Below are 13,559 nucleotides of genomic sequence, written 5' to 3'. Positions count from 1 at the left end.
AAAGAAAGAAAATAAATACAAAAAGCCACGCTGATTAGCTTAATTTTGCGCCATTTCTTTAACAGTCAGAAGAGGAAGCTCTACTATGAAATAGGACTTGAAAAAATTTTAGCTATAAAGTATCTAAATGATTTTAAATTGCTAAGGTTTTCCTAGGCAGCTTATTGGTTTATAGCTGTGCTGTCTGAGTGAACAGCCCTGTGGGACGGGGGCAGTTACTGACTGTTCCACACGTGTTCCATTGTACCAAAGTTCTTAAGGAGAAATACCTCCCATAATCCCGTTTTCTAAATATCCAATAAAGACTATTTTCACTAGAAAAAAAAAATCAGAGTGGTTGCACACGTATTCGAGTGGTGGCAGGATTACTGTAACGCTGGAAGGATTCTGGAAGGGATCAGTATTCTGCACAGGGAACTGGAAAGGATGCATATTAATACAAACTGGGCGGGGCAGGGGGGGCTCCTGGTGCTGGCCTCACCTCCACCCCACCCCCACGCCCCAGCTCCCCAACTCTGAGTTCACAGGACATCTATCCAAGTTTCTTCTATTGTTTTAAAAGGATGAAGGTTTCTCTGAAACTATTTCAAATACCAAAGATAAAACATTTGTTTAAAGATTTGAGTTAGGTTTACAAATGCATTGGTGGGGGTGCTAACTGCTGGTGCAGGACAAGAGAAAGGACAGACTGGGGGTGGGGCTGGGGCTTGTGGCAGCTAATAGCATGATCTGCTCTTACCTGTGGGGGCCTGCATGGCTGAGCTGGGGATGGTGGCAGCATCTTGGGGTACAGTGCTGGTATCCGGTTCAGGGGTGCTGGTTGTTGGTGAGGTGGGTGGTGGGTTCAGCAAAGTCCGAGGCTTCCTCTGTCAAAATGGATGGGGAGAAGTTTGCTACCTGTGACAGGTAACTCGTCTTCCGATTTCTCTATTCCTAGCCCTCGATTCACCCATGAGATGGAAATATCTCTGTGGATGGGCCTGTGTTTTATCTTTGTTTTCCACAGAATCTTGCCTAGAGCTTTTACCTGTAGTAGATGCTTAGTAAATATTTTCCGAATCTATGTATAAGATTCTGGGCTCCCATTGAGCTGGAGCTTAATTCACAGTCTTTTATACTAGATTCAGTATTATCATTCGAAATTCCAGGTTATCAGTTGGGCAGACAAAAGCAAAAAAGGGGAAAAAAAATGCTGAGGCTTAAGTCTACTTTGACATTATTTTGTACTTTGCTTCTCTCTTCAAAAAATGGAAACATCCCTTCCCCTAACTGCAAACCTGTTCCTCTGCCTACCTCCTCAGCTCATCCACTGCCATTTCTTATCTTAAACTTTACCCTCTAAGGTTTCGATCTCTAACTAAGATAGCTCTCTAAAGACTCTGCCGCTTTACCTGGGCTATACCTTTACTGTAACAAACTGCCCCTTCTGCTTGGAATGCCCCTTCTTTTTTCACTTTATAAAAATCTGTTTATCCAGGAAACTTTTCTAGATTTCCCCTAATTACTGTATCTTTTATGCTATCTCTGTACGTTGTGCTGCATCTGTCACAAGGTATTGTCATATATATTCACATACTGCTGTCCTCTATTAGCCTGGAGTTCCTTGAGGGTCTGATTCTGGGTTCCTACGCTCCTAGCATGGCAACTGCCATATTATAAGTCTCAATAAATATTTTCAATGAAGCACACAGTATAGAATACCAATAATGGGGGAAGTAATAAAAATGATTTGAGAAAAATCTAGTATCTTCTCTATGCTGTTCAGGGCAGTCTCTAGGGAAGAAAGATCTCAGAAGCTTCTTTTCAAGAAACAGTTTTCTAAAAGCCTTTCTGAATGCAAGGAAAATGTAATCATCCACTGAGATCCAGAAATCCCTTTTTTACTAAATGTGCCATGTAGGGTCCACCGCTGGGAGCGATATAAACCTGTCTGCCTTCCAGGAGTGTATGATCTAAAGCAGCAGCACCAGTGACAGTGGTCATATATAAGATGGCCTTGTCTGTGGAAGTTATCACGCAAACACGAAACATTCAAAGCATACATGGGGCACGGACATTTCCTCATTTTTTTTTGATACTGCTAAAAGTCAAAGTCTAAATAAGCAAGGAGTCAGGAGAGAAAGGAAATAGCAGTTCAACTTCACAGAGTTGGTGGTAGGATTTCATGGGGTCCCTGAAGGAACAAGCCTGGTGAGTTTGGTGCCCAAATATTGTAGAAGAAAGCAGAGAGATGGAAGCCATTTCTGTTTGAGATAGGTGCATTTACATGTATTACATCTCTTCATATTTTACCTCATCTCTATTTTATTGGTGAGAAAACTAGGGCTCAGAGCCTTATTCAAAGTTTCCCACAGTCACACAAGTGGTAACAAATGGAGATGAGATATAAACCTATTTGTCTGGCTTTGAAGCCTCTGCTCTAGTCATGAGACCACTTTACTTCAGAAAGGAACAGAAGGGTCATGGGTTAAGTGGAAGGCATATACACATTTACAGAAGTAGGCAAAAGGACAGGAGGGGGAATTAGCGAGTCAAATGCCAGCCCATAAAATACAGGATAAGATGAGAATTATTGTTTTCAAGAAGGTTGGAAAGAAAGGGGACTTTGGTTATTACTATGTTTAGGACTGCCTGAGGAAGCAGAGCAGAGGAAATCATAGAATCATAGTGTTTAGGTTTTGAAGGATCTTAAAGGCCACTTAATCCAACCATCCCTTTCTTACTTCCTTCTTCCTGAAAACATCCATCCCATATGATTCATCCAGTCCATGACAAAATGCCTCTAGTGATGGCAGATCACTAATCCATCCCTCCCCTCCCTCCCTCCCTCCCTCCCTTCCTTCCTTCCTTCCATCTTCCTTCCCTCCCTCCCTCCCTCCTTTCCTTCCTTTTTATCTTTTGGCCGATCACTACATCTGTTTTGGGATAGATTTAACTGTTCCTTTTATGTTGAGACAATGCCTGTCTGCTTGAGTTTCTATTTTTTGGTTCTGGTTCTTTGAAACCTTACAAGTTTTTTCCCTCTTTAATCAGATGTTCTCAAAATGTCTTCACATCATCAAAAGCATGGCTTCTCTGGCCTTGGAATCTTTAGAGCCTTGGGTCTCTCTCCACAGCAGAAGAATAAGAAGAGAGTAGTGGAGATAAAAAAGAATCAGGATCTGGGTTAGGGGTTAGTAGTAGATAGATCAAGAGCATATGTGTTACATAGAAAGATCACGATGTGACATCAAGAATTCAAAGCCAATAAACAAGAGATAATCTCAAGTAGAACATCGTAACTAAAATCATCCACCCATCCTGCATATATTGAACATCTCTGAAGAGACTGAGATATAAGGCACTACAGGAGAAAAAGAGAAGAACAAGATTAGGTTCTTGACCTTGAGGAGCTTATATTCTAGAACAACTGAAGTCAGCTGAAGTTAATAAAGAGAACAAAACCAATCAACCAACCAACCAACTAACCAACCAACCAAACAACCAAACTTAGGGAAGAACTCAAGAGATTAGAATGGGATGCTCAGGGAGAACTAGGTATCATTTCCACATTGAAACTCAGCTAGTCTAGTTCAGGAAGGAGCTGCAAAGAAAACCCTTGACAAAAAGTGAGTGGAGAAGGTGATGCTAAAGGAAGCCGTAGAGAAGCAGCTGAGGAACTTTCTTATCAATGGTTTCCCTAGGGAAGATATGCATGAAGAATTGGTCATGACTAAAAGGTGGTACTTGCAGTTAACAGTGCTCAGTGACACTTGACTCAGCAGTCTTTTCCTGCATGAAATATGGGAGAGTACCCACCATACCCTATCTCCTTCAGGAAATGTGGGAGAGTGGCCACGGTACCCATGGTAGGGCAGCAGTGACCTTGGAACTAGAACATCTGGAGCCCCATCTCTGGAGCCTTTGCCATTTATTAGCTATGTGACCTTAGGGAAGTCATTTCACATCTCTAAGTCTCAAATTACTTAACTATTAGATAACATTTAACACTACTCATCTCCTAGGGTTTTGTGATCATCATGTGATATGTATGTAATGGTGTCTGATACAGAGCCTGATTCTTACTAGGTATTCAATAATTTTCTTTCCTTTTTAAAAGAAGGGACAGGGATAGAAAAAGAAATACATTTATAGAGTCAATTTTCTCTTTCTGATCATGTGCTGGGCATCCGCTCTGGGCAGGTTAACAATTAGGAGCAGGGTCTTCCATCTAGGGAAGACACTAGACCAGAATTCCCTCAAATGTGAGTAGCTTTCAAAGTCAAAATTTGTTTTTTACCCACACCATCCTATTTCTAATACTACCAACTCCCAGTTAAGTAGCTAAGCAGGGATGACAATCTAGGAGATTCCTGTTAAAAGCATACACGAGGTGGAAAATAGGGCCATGCATGCCCCTTTCCAAGATGGATGGATATGAGTGAGCTACCCCTTTATAACCCTTTATCCCTTTCTAGGAAACCCACATTTTTACCTACCTTACTGCCAGGTTTGGGACCCCTCTTCTTTGGGAATTTCAAAGGTTCAGCTGACTTGGATGGGGTAGAGATGGGGTGGGGAATTAGGGGCTTGGGTGTCCGGCCCCGCTTCTTTCCTGGTTTACGCCCCCTCTGCCCTGGTTGATGGTCCAAGACAGTTTTGGTGCTGCTGTGGATGCTGGGCTTCTCAGTGTTCACATCAGATGCAGGATAGGGATTCTTTGGAATCACAACTGCAAGAAAAAGACTCATTCTATCACCCCCTCCTCCCACCTGCATTCCCATCCCAGAGGGGGAAAAAAAGGACTTGCTACTTCTGCTTGGGTAGTTTTATCCCAAGAAGCTGGTTTCCTGGCATCTGACCTAAATGTTAGAAAATCTCAGAGGAGAATTGAATTTAGATTGGTTAGAATTGGAAGTTTTAATTATTTCTGGCAGATGCAGAGAAAATATTAAATTTTTCTCCCCAAGGCATCTAGTTAAAGCATATAAACAGAATCATAGGCTCAGAGATGGAATGACTTTAGAAGCCTACAATCCCTTCCTGCTAAGAATGAAGATCCAAGGCTCAGCAGAGGAAATGATGCCTTCCCCGGGTTACACAGTAAACTGGGATAAGGACTTTATGTTTTGAAACTGGGCCCTGACAACCAAGTTAGGCATTTTCTACACCAATCTACTTAAAGCTTTAGTGGGATTATTGCAATGAGGAGTAGGGAAACACATGGAAATACATACATCTGACAGCATCTCTCCTTACTTTAAAAATCTCTGCTCCATATTACCTTTAATGTAAAGTCCAAATTCTTTATCCTGATACCCAAGGACTTTTGTGACTTTGTCCCTGCCTTGTTCTCCAGTTATGTCTGATGTCATTTCCTGACACACACCCCCGCTATGTTCTAGCCCACTTGTTTTCTGAACACCAATTCATTCATGTATGTTGAGTTCCCTATTCTTCCTAGTCAAGTAAACATCAATACTCAGATTCCATTACTCAGCTCCAGGGCCACCTCCTTATTGAGGCCTTGTCTGACCATTCCCCAACTAAGTTAGTACCACTCCACCCCCAAAGCATTCTGGAGACATCTATGTTAGGGTACTTTCCATTTTACTCCAACCATTCACCTCCTCCTTAAATTGAGAATTCTTCAAGGTAAGCACATCTAATTCATGCCACAAATAGTTACTGAGCACTTACTATAGGTTAACAAAATAATTTCCACTCTCATGGAGCTTACCTCCTAGTTGGGGAGAAAGAAAACAGACAAATAAATATACAGTATACTGCCAGGTAAGTGCTATGATGGAAACTAAAGAAGGGTAAGGAGAGAGAGGGGTGAGGAAAGTTCTCTTTGAGGAGGTGACATTTACACAGAGCTCCCAAATGAAATAAAGGCAAAGCCTTATGAAAATCCGAGAAAAGCGCCTCTCAAGTAGAGAGTACATAACAAGCGCAAAGATTCTGAAATGGGAACATGTCAGGGTGTTTGAGAGATGGTAAGGTCAGTAGAGCTAGAATTGAGTGAGCAAAGAGGAGTGGTGGGGGATCAGGTTAGAAAGGAAGTAGAAATAAGATTGTGTAGGACTTTGCAGATGGTGAAAATGAATTTGAACTTATTCTAAGCATGAAGAGAAGCTGCATGAGTAGAACTAGGGAGACTAGTTCATAAACTAATCACAGTGGGCAGGTAGAGGGTAATGTTGTTTATGCGTCTAGGTAGGATGTAATAGATTATGGCAATGCGGTGTTGCTGATGCAACAATTAGGAAAAGTCAGATACATTCTTTGAAGAGACACTGCAGTGTTGTAGAAATCACAAGGGCTAGATGAACTGGAGTTCCAGACATGAGTAGGGAGGGCTTCTGAGGTAGTTGACACTGTTTTCTTTCCTGAGAACATTTGCCAATTTGGGGCATGAGCTAAGAATCAGGTGTGGCCTATGCAGAGGACCTCTACTGGAGGAAAGAGAAATCCAATAGGCTGCTGTAACAGATTGGAACTTGAGCTCCATGCATGTGGCCGATTTTCCCCATCGGACATTTGCTGAGTTCTGAGCCTGTACACTGGACATGTGAAGCTAGGCTGAGAGCTTCTACAAGGAAGAATGAAACCTCCTATAATCTTGTGGCTTTAGGGGATAAATAAGGTCCCACTAGAAGAAGGAGGTCTACCTCAAACACATATCTCCTCTTCAAGATAAATGCCATATTTTGAAATTGTAAGGAGTGGGAGGTTAAAGAACTAAAACCCCTATACCTCTAAAGGTAGGACAGTCTCTTGCAATTTTTCGGGGTTGAGAAGATAGAGAGACCTATTAGGTTCTCAATCAAGAGCCCAGGAGGGCCCATATCCAAGAAATAGGAATAAACTACAGGTATAATCCAGACCTGGACTAGCTCAATCCATGATTAGATTGAGAGGATCAGGCCCTTATCCTATTAGCAACAGAGGAAAGGAAGAATTCTTTCTAATGGAAGATACTAGCTGGAGCCTCAACAGTTCTTTTATATAAAATATCCAGTATATCACAAAAAATATGAGATGTAAAAAGAGGCAGAAAAAAGTGACTGGTAATCAAGAGAAAATACAGACGATAGAAGGAGATTCATATATGATCCAGATAATGGAACAGAGACTTTATAATAATCATAATTAATATGTTAAAGAAAGTAGAGAAAAAGATAAAAGAGAAGATAACACCCACAGAAAACTGGAATCTATATAAAAAATTAAACGAACATCCGGGAATTAAAAATGTAACATGAGAAATTAAGGACTCTTTGGATGGATTTAAGGGAAGACAAGATCCAGCAGAAGAAAGGATTAATGAACTTGAAGAAAAATCAATAGAAAACATCCAAAGTGAAGCAAAAATATGGGAAAAAAACCAGATTAGAGCATTAGAGACATGTGGGCATAGTCAATGGATCCAAAATATGAGTAACTACAATCCCAGGGGAAGAAGACAGAGAGAATTAGGCAAACATAGTATTTAGAAGATAATGAAAGAATAGCTCAGCAATCTACAAGCAGCAAAAATCCTCCCTCCAAAAAAGTCCCCCATACTAAACCAAAACACGTAACTGTTAAACTGTTGAAAAGAAAAGATAAAATATAAATGAAATGAAAAACGGAGACAAATTTTTAAGAGGAGTCAGAGAAAAGAAACATTACTTTTACAGGAGTATCAATAAGACTGATGGCCGATGTTTTAACAGAAACTGTAGAAGCTGGAAGCAGCAGAATGATATATTTAAAGGGCTAAGATATACCAACTGCCAAACTAGAGTTGTATACCCAGGGAAAATATCCTTCAAAAATGAAGGTGAAATAATATTTTCAGACAAATCAAAGCTGAGAGAATTTGTCACCAGCAGACCTAAGCTACAGGAAATAAAAAGGAAGTTCTTCAGGCTGAAGGAAAGTAATTCCGGATAGAAAGATGGAACTGTTGGAAGAAATGAAGAGCATAAGAAAGGGCAAATATGTTCTTGATACAAAAGAATTTAGAATAAGAACTACTTAAAACAAAAGCTTATAAAATGGTTTGTAGAGTTTATAATGTATGTATTAGTAAATTATATGAAAGCAACAGCACAAAGGATGGAAGGAGGGGATAAATGGAGCCAAACTTTGTTAAAAATTTTGCATTATTTGGGGAGTGGTTACAAAGCACTTATTTAAAGAATACTTTGATAAGTCCAGCATACATATTTGCGGAGGATAACCAATTAAAGAATTATATAAGAATGTATCACTAAAAGCTAAGGAGAGAGAAATGGAGTAATAAAATATACCTGATTAATCCAAAAGGCAAGAAAGGAAGAATAAAGAAATGAGGAAGAATGCAGACAAAGAGAAAACAAAAAGCAAAATGCAAAATGGTAAACCTAAATCCAAATTAATAATATTAAATACAAGTGGATTAAGTAAAACAATTAATAGGAAAAAATTAACATACTGCACCAACCCCGCCCCCCAAGTCTCAATTATATCTGTTTATAAGAGGGTCTTGAAATATAGAGACACTTGAAATATGACACAGATAAAAAGATAAAAACAAACAGATGGAAAAACATATACCCTGTAAACATTAACCAAAATAAAGCTCATGTGGCTATATTAATATCAGACAAGTTAATCTTTAAGGCAAGAAGTATGACTAGACTAAAAAGGAATATTTCATCAAGATTACATAGTCAGTTAAATTTATATATACCTAATAACCCAAAACATGTAAAGCCAAAGTTTAGAGAACAAAAAAGGACAGACAAATCCAAATTATGAGCTGGAGATTTTAACATCTCTCTCAGTAACTGATAGGTTAAGAAGTTGAAAAAAATCAGGAAGGGTAGGAAAGATTTGAATAACTCAATTAACTGACTAATAACATAAATAACCAATTAACCAACCAACTTAATTGACATCTATAGGATACTACACCCAATATGTATAGAATGCATTTTCTTTTCAAATGCTTATGCAATATGCTGGGTGAAAAAGCAATTTTGAATAAAGTTCAAAGAACTGATATCATACAGAACATTTTCTCTAACCACAGTGGAATTTATTTATTTATTTATTTATTCTCAGCCACGATTTTCAACAACATTTATTTTTAGAAAACATTGTTGCCTTGGTGTCTTAGGAAAACTTTTATAAACCACTCTATATTAATAAATTCTAATGCAGCAGGAAGATAAACAGGTTACTGTGTTCAGCTCCACTATCAGTAACACAGAAATATTTATAGCTCTAAAAACAAAGACCTGCAGGCAGGAACTGAAGAATTTGCAGATTCTTTTGTGCCATCTGATTCAATTTATACATTTGCATTCATTTGCTTATTCTAATCACAGCTTAATAGCTTTACGTTAATACAGTTAAGCATAAACTATGTGTCTTATAAGAGAAATGCGAAGTGTCAAAAGGAAGAATCTTAATATTATTTTGCTTTGATATCTTGAGCCTTTCCCTTTTTTTAATTTTAATTTTTTATTTGAGTATAGATGGAACACAGTGTTACATTGGTTTCAGATTTACAGCACAGTGATTCAACATCTCTATATGTTATGCTATAGTCCCCAAAAGTGTAGCTACCATCTGTCACCATACAACACGATTATAATATCATTGACTATATTCCCTATGCAGTGGCTTTTATTCTCATGACTTATTCATTCCATAACTGGAAGCCTGCACCTCCCACTCCCACTTACCCAACCACAGTGGAATTAAACAGGAATCAGTACAGAAAATTAATTAGAAAACCCACAAATTCTAAGAAATTAAGTAACATATACTTGTAAATAACTCAAATACCAGAGAAATAAAAATAGAAATAAGAAAATTCTTGGAACTTAAAATTCATGAAAATATGACAGATCCAAATGTGAGGTTAGTTAAAGCAGTGCTCAGAGAAAAATGTATAGCTTTAAACGTTTGTATTAGAAGAGGACAAAGGTTAAATATCAATGATCTAAGCTTCTATTTCAAAAAGCTAGGAAAAGAGCAAACTAAATTCAAAAAAAGTAGAAGTAAGGAAATTATAGAGATGAGTGGATAAGCCAATGGAAAAAAGAAAGCGGATATACTACAGAGAAAATCAAGTCAAAGTTTGGTTCTTTGAAAAGATAACCCTTTAACAAGCCTGATTAAGAAATATAAAAAGAAAAGACAGATATCAAGAATGAAAGAGTAGATTTCATTATAGATAATTCAGGTATTAAAAAGATAATAACAGGACATCATATATAACTTTATGCAACTACATTTGAAAATTTAGATGGAATGGGCAACTTCCTTGAAAAAATGGCTTACTGAAATGGACAGAAGACCAAACAGAATATGAAGAGCTGTATACATAATAAAGAAACTGCAATTGCAATGAAAAACTCTTCTACAAAGAAAATTCCAGGCCCAGATGCCTTCATGGGTGAATTCTAGAAACATTTAAAGAAGAAATAAAAATAATAATAGATTGTACAAAACCTGTTCAGATAAATCGAAGAGGGAACACTCCCCAACTCATTTTATGAGGCCAACATAATCCTCATGCCAAAACACGACAAAGATATTACAAGAAAGCAAAACTATAGATTAATATCCCTCATGAGCATAGATGCACAATCTTTAACAAAATATCAGCAAATTGAATCTGGCAATATATAAAAAGGATAACATCATGACTAAGTGGAATCTATCCCAGAAATACAAGGATTGTTTAATAGGAAAAAAATCAGCTGAACTTACCACATAAACAAAATAAAGAAGAAAACCCATATATCATCTCAATAGATGCAGAAAAAAAAGCATTTGACAAGCTTTAATACTCATTCATCATAAAAAATATCAGCACATTTGGAATTTCCTTATAGAAAAGATCATTTATAAAAAAATCAATAGAGGCCAGCATGCTTTATGGTGAAATATTAAACACTTTCTTACTGAATTATGGAACAAAATAAAAATATTCACCATCACCACTTCTATTCAGCAGTGTATTTGAAGGCCAATGTTACAAGGAAAGAAAAAGAAATAAAAGCTATAAATACAGGTTGTAAAAAGAAGCATTATTTGCATATGACATGATTTTTTACATAAACTGTATCTCCTCCCATCTATGAAATCTATTAAAATAAAACAATGAATTTGGGAAGGTCACTAGATGTAATTCAATATAAAAAATTTATTCTATTTCTCTATATAACAATTAGAAAATGAAATTTAAAAACCCCAAATCTAATATTCAGTGAAAGACATGCAATACATCCACACTAAAAACTGTAACACATTCTAAGAGAAATTAAAGAAGATCTAGATACCACATGGCCATGAAGAGATATATCACATTCATGGGCCAGAAGACTCAAGTTGTACTCTCAATTCTCATCAAACTGACTTAAAGAGTCAATGCAATTCCAATCAAAATCCCAGCAGTTTGTCTTTAATGTGCATGTGTCCAAATTGACAAGTTAATTCTAAATTTTATTAGGAAATGCAAAGGATCTAGAATAGCCAAGTCGTTCTTGATAAATAACAGCAAAGCTAGAGGGAGTATTTACATCATTAGGTATCAAGACTCATTATAAAGCTAGAGTACTTAAGACATGTGATATTGGTGTTAAGGATAGTCAAATGGATCAAGGCAGTAAAACAGCCCAGAGATAGACCTACATATACACAGTCATCTTATTTATAATAAAGTTGCCCCTGTAATTCTGTGGTGGTGGTGGAGGAGGGGAACACTTCTTAAATAAAACTGTGGTGAGTCAAACTGATGGGAACGTAAATCACCTTGAAAAACCACTTAGCTTTATACTCTTCTTACCCAGCAATTCCACACCTTGGCATATACCCAAGAGGAATGAAGGGCATGACCACCAAAAGACATGTACTAGAATGTTCACAGCAGCATTTTCAGAAGACTCCCTGGGAGGCATTGCAGGCATCATCTAAAAGTCTGAAGATGTACATTCTCTATGATTCAGCAATTCCAACCTTAGGTATAAACTCCAGAGAAATTCTTGAACATGTACACTTTAGATACGTGTAAATGTATGCTTACAGCAGTGTTATTTGTAGTAACTGAAAAGCTGAAATGATCCAATGTTCATTCTTAGTAAAACACACTTAAAAAACATAGTGTTCAAAGTATGGTCTGGGAACCTCTTTGGGACCTTGAAATCCTTTTGGGGGTCTGTAAGATGAAAATTATTTTCACGATACTAAAACATTATCTCCCCTTTTCACTCTCATTCTCTCACAGTGGAGTTTTCCAGAGGCTATATATGTGATATTATCATTCTGATAGCTAATGGAATGTGTACTTGTATATTCTTGTGTTTTAAAAAATTCTAAGTTTTAATTTCTAATACAGTGGTATGGATAACCCCCATAAATAAAAGCTTTGTCTTTAAGGATACCAAAGTTTCCTGATACCGAAGGGTTTGACAACCACTGACCTATAATTATAATCACTTCCTTACCCTTCTTTTCCCAAAATGCTTGCCTAGAAAAAAACCTAGTCTAATTCTCTACCTATTCCACACCCAAACCTGAGTAACTGAACATGCCAAATATTTAAATTGATTACTCTAAACCCTAGGATTGCCCCCTGTATCTCTTGTAAGACCAGGAATCTGAGCTGGGCAGAGAGGTTAAGGGATTTACTTTGGAGTTCCTGCCATCACATGACAAGGTGCCAAGTTCTCAGCAGGGACCCAGCATGTGTTTGTAGAATAAATAAAGAAAACAGATGTTAAGAGGTGAACTGAACAGGTCTTTACATGACCTTCTAACAGTCATAGTTTTTCCTCCTTCTTCTCTTTTCCCTTAAAGCTAGACATATATGTCTATGTTGCCAACTGTCAAAGAGGTTGCCCTCTCTGGCCTGAAAGAACTGGGCAGAAGAAACTAACCATTTACATTTAATAGTTCAGAAAAATCAGAGCATGCAGGTCATATGTGAGAAGCTAGCATTGAGGTTAAGTTTAATACTAATTTAAAAGCTTCTTAATAATGGATTTCTTAAGCTATCCTGAGGGATTCCAGGATTTGGAAGTTCTTCCCACCAGGAAGCCCTATTCTGCCACATTCTAACTTAATTATCCTAGCTGGGGGGGAAAATTGGAGTGATGTCAGGGGATTGGGGATCTAATTCTAGTTCTGTCCCTTATGGTGTGACCTTGAGTTTGTCATTTAAATATAATCTCCTCTTATTTTTCCAAATGTAAATAATTAATTTAATGACTGTCCTACTTCAGAGAGAAATGAAAGATCAGAATATTCTCCAACACATTTTGATGCTACTAAGTTTGACAGAATTACACTCTTAATCAACAATACTTTGACAAAATTCTTGCACATTCATGTGGCCCTCGTAACAACCCTGTGAAGGCAACATATCATCCTCCTTTGACAAATAAGGAAAGCAAACCTCAGAGAAGTGAAGGTGGCAGAGCCAGGCAAGATTCTAGTCTTTGTTGTCTGCAGTGCACGCATTTGTCACGTAGCCTAGGAGGAAGGCAGCAACCTCTCTTCCTTCAGTAGCCCAGGAAGGGGCAATTCTTATGTTA

At 37.7% G+C, this 13,559-nt stretch overlaps 1 protein-coding gene across 10 annotated transcripts in view; it reads right to left on the bottom strand.

Moving 5' to 3' along the window:
* SCMH1 (Scm polycomb group protein homolog 1) overlaps positions 1-13,559 on the bottom strand; it is a 183,551-nt gene that overhangs the window by 38,943 nt on the left and 131,049 nt on the right. For all 10 annotated transcript variants that reach the window (XM_028123371.2, XM_028123373.2, XM_028123364.2 and 7 more), the window contains 2 exons: positions 4,479-4,711; positions 740-866 (listed from right to left, as the gene is read on the bottom strand). In XM_028123371.2, the coding sequence (XP_027979172.1) occupies positions 740-866; positions 4,479-4,711 (360 nt within the window). The remainder of the gene's footprint in view (positions 1-739; positions 867-4,478; positions 4,712-13,559) is intronic.

The sequence above is a fragment of the Eumetopias jubatus genome, unplaced genomic scaffold (assembly GCF_037043125.1).
Source record: "Eumetopias jubatus isolate StellerSeaLion01/CBP00866 unplaced genomic scaffold, mEumJub1_p1.0 scaffold_4, whole genome shotgun sequence".
NCBI lineage: Eukaryota > Metazoa > Chordata > Mammalia > Carnivora > Otariidae > Eumetopias > Eumetopias jubatus.
The sequence above is the reverse complement of the archived record's forward strand: the minus strand, read 5'-3'. Positions and strand labels throughout refer to the sequence as shown.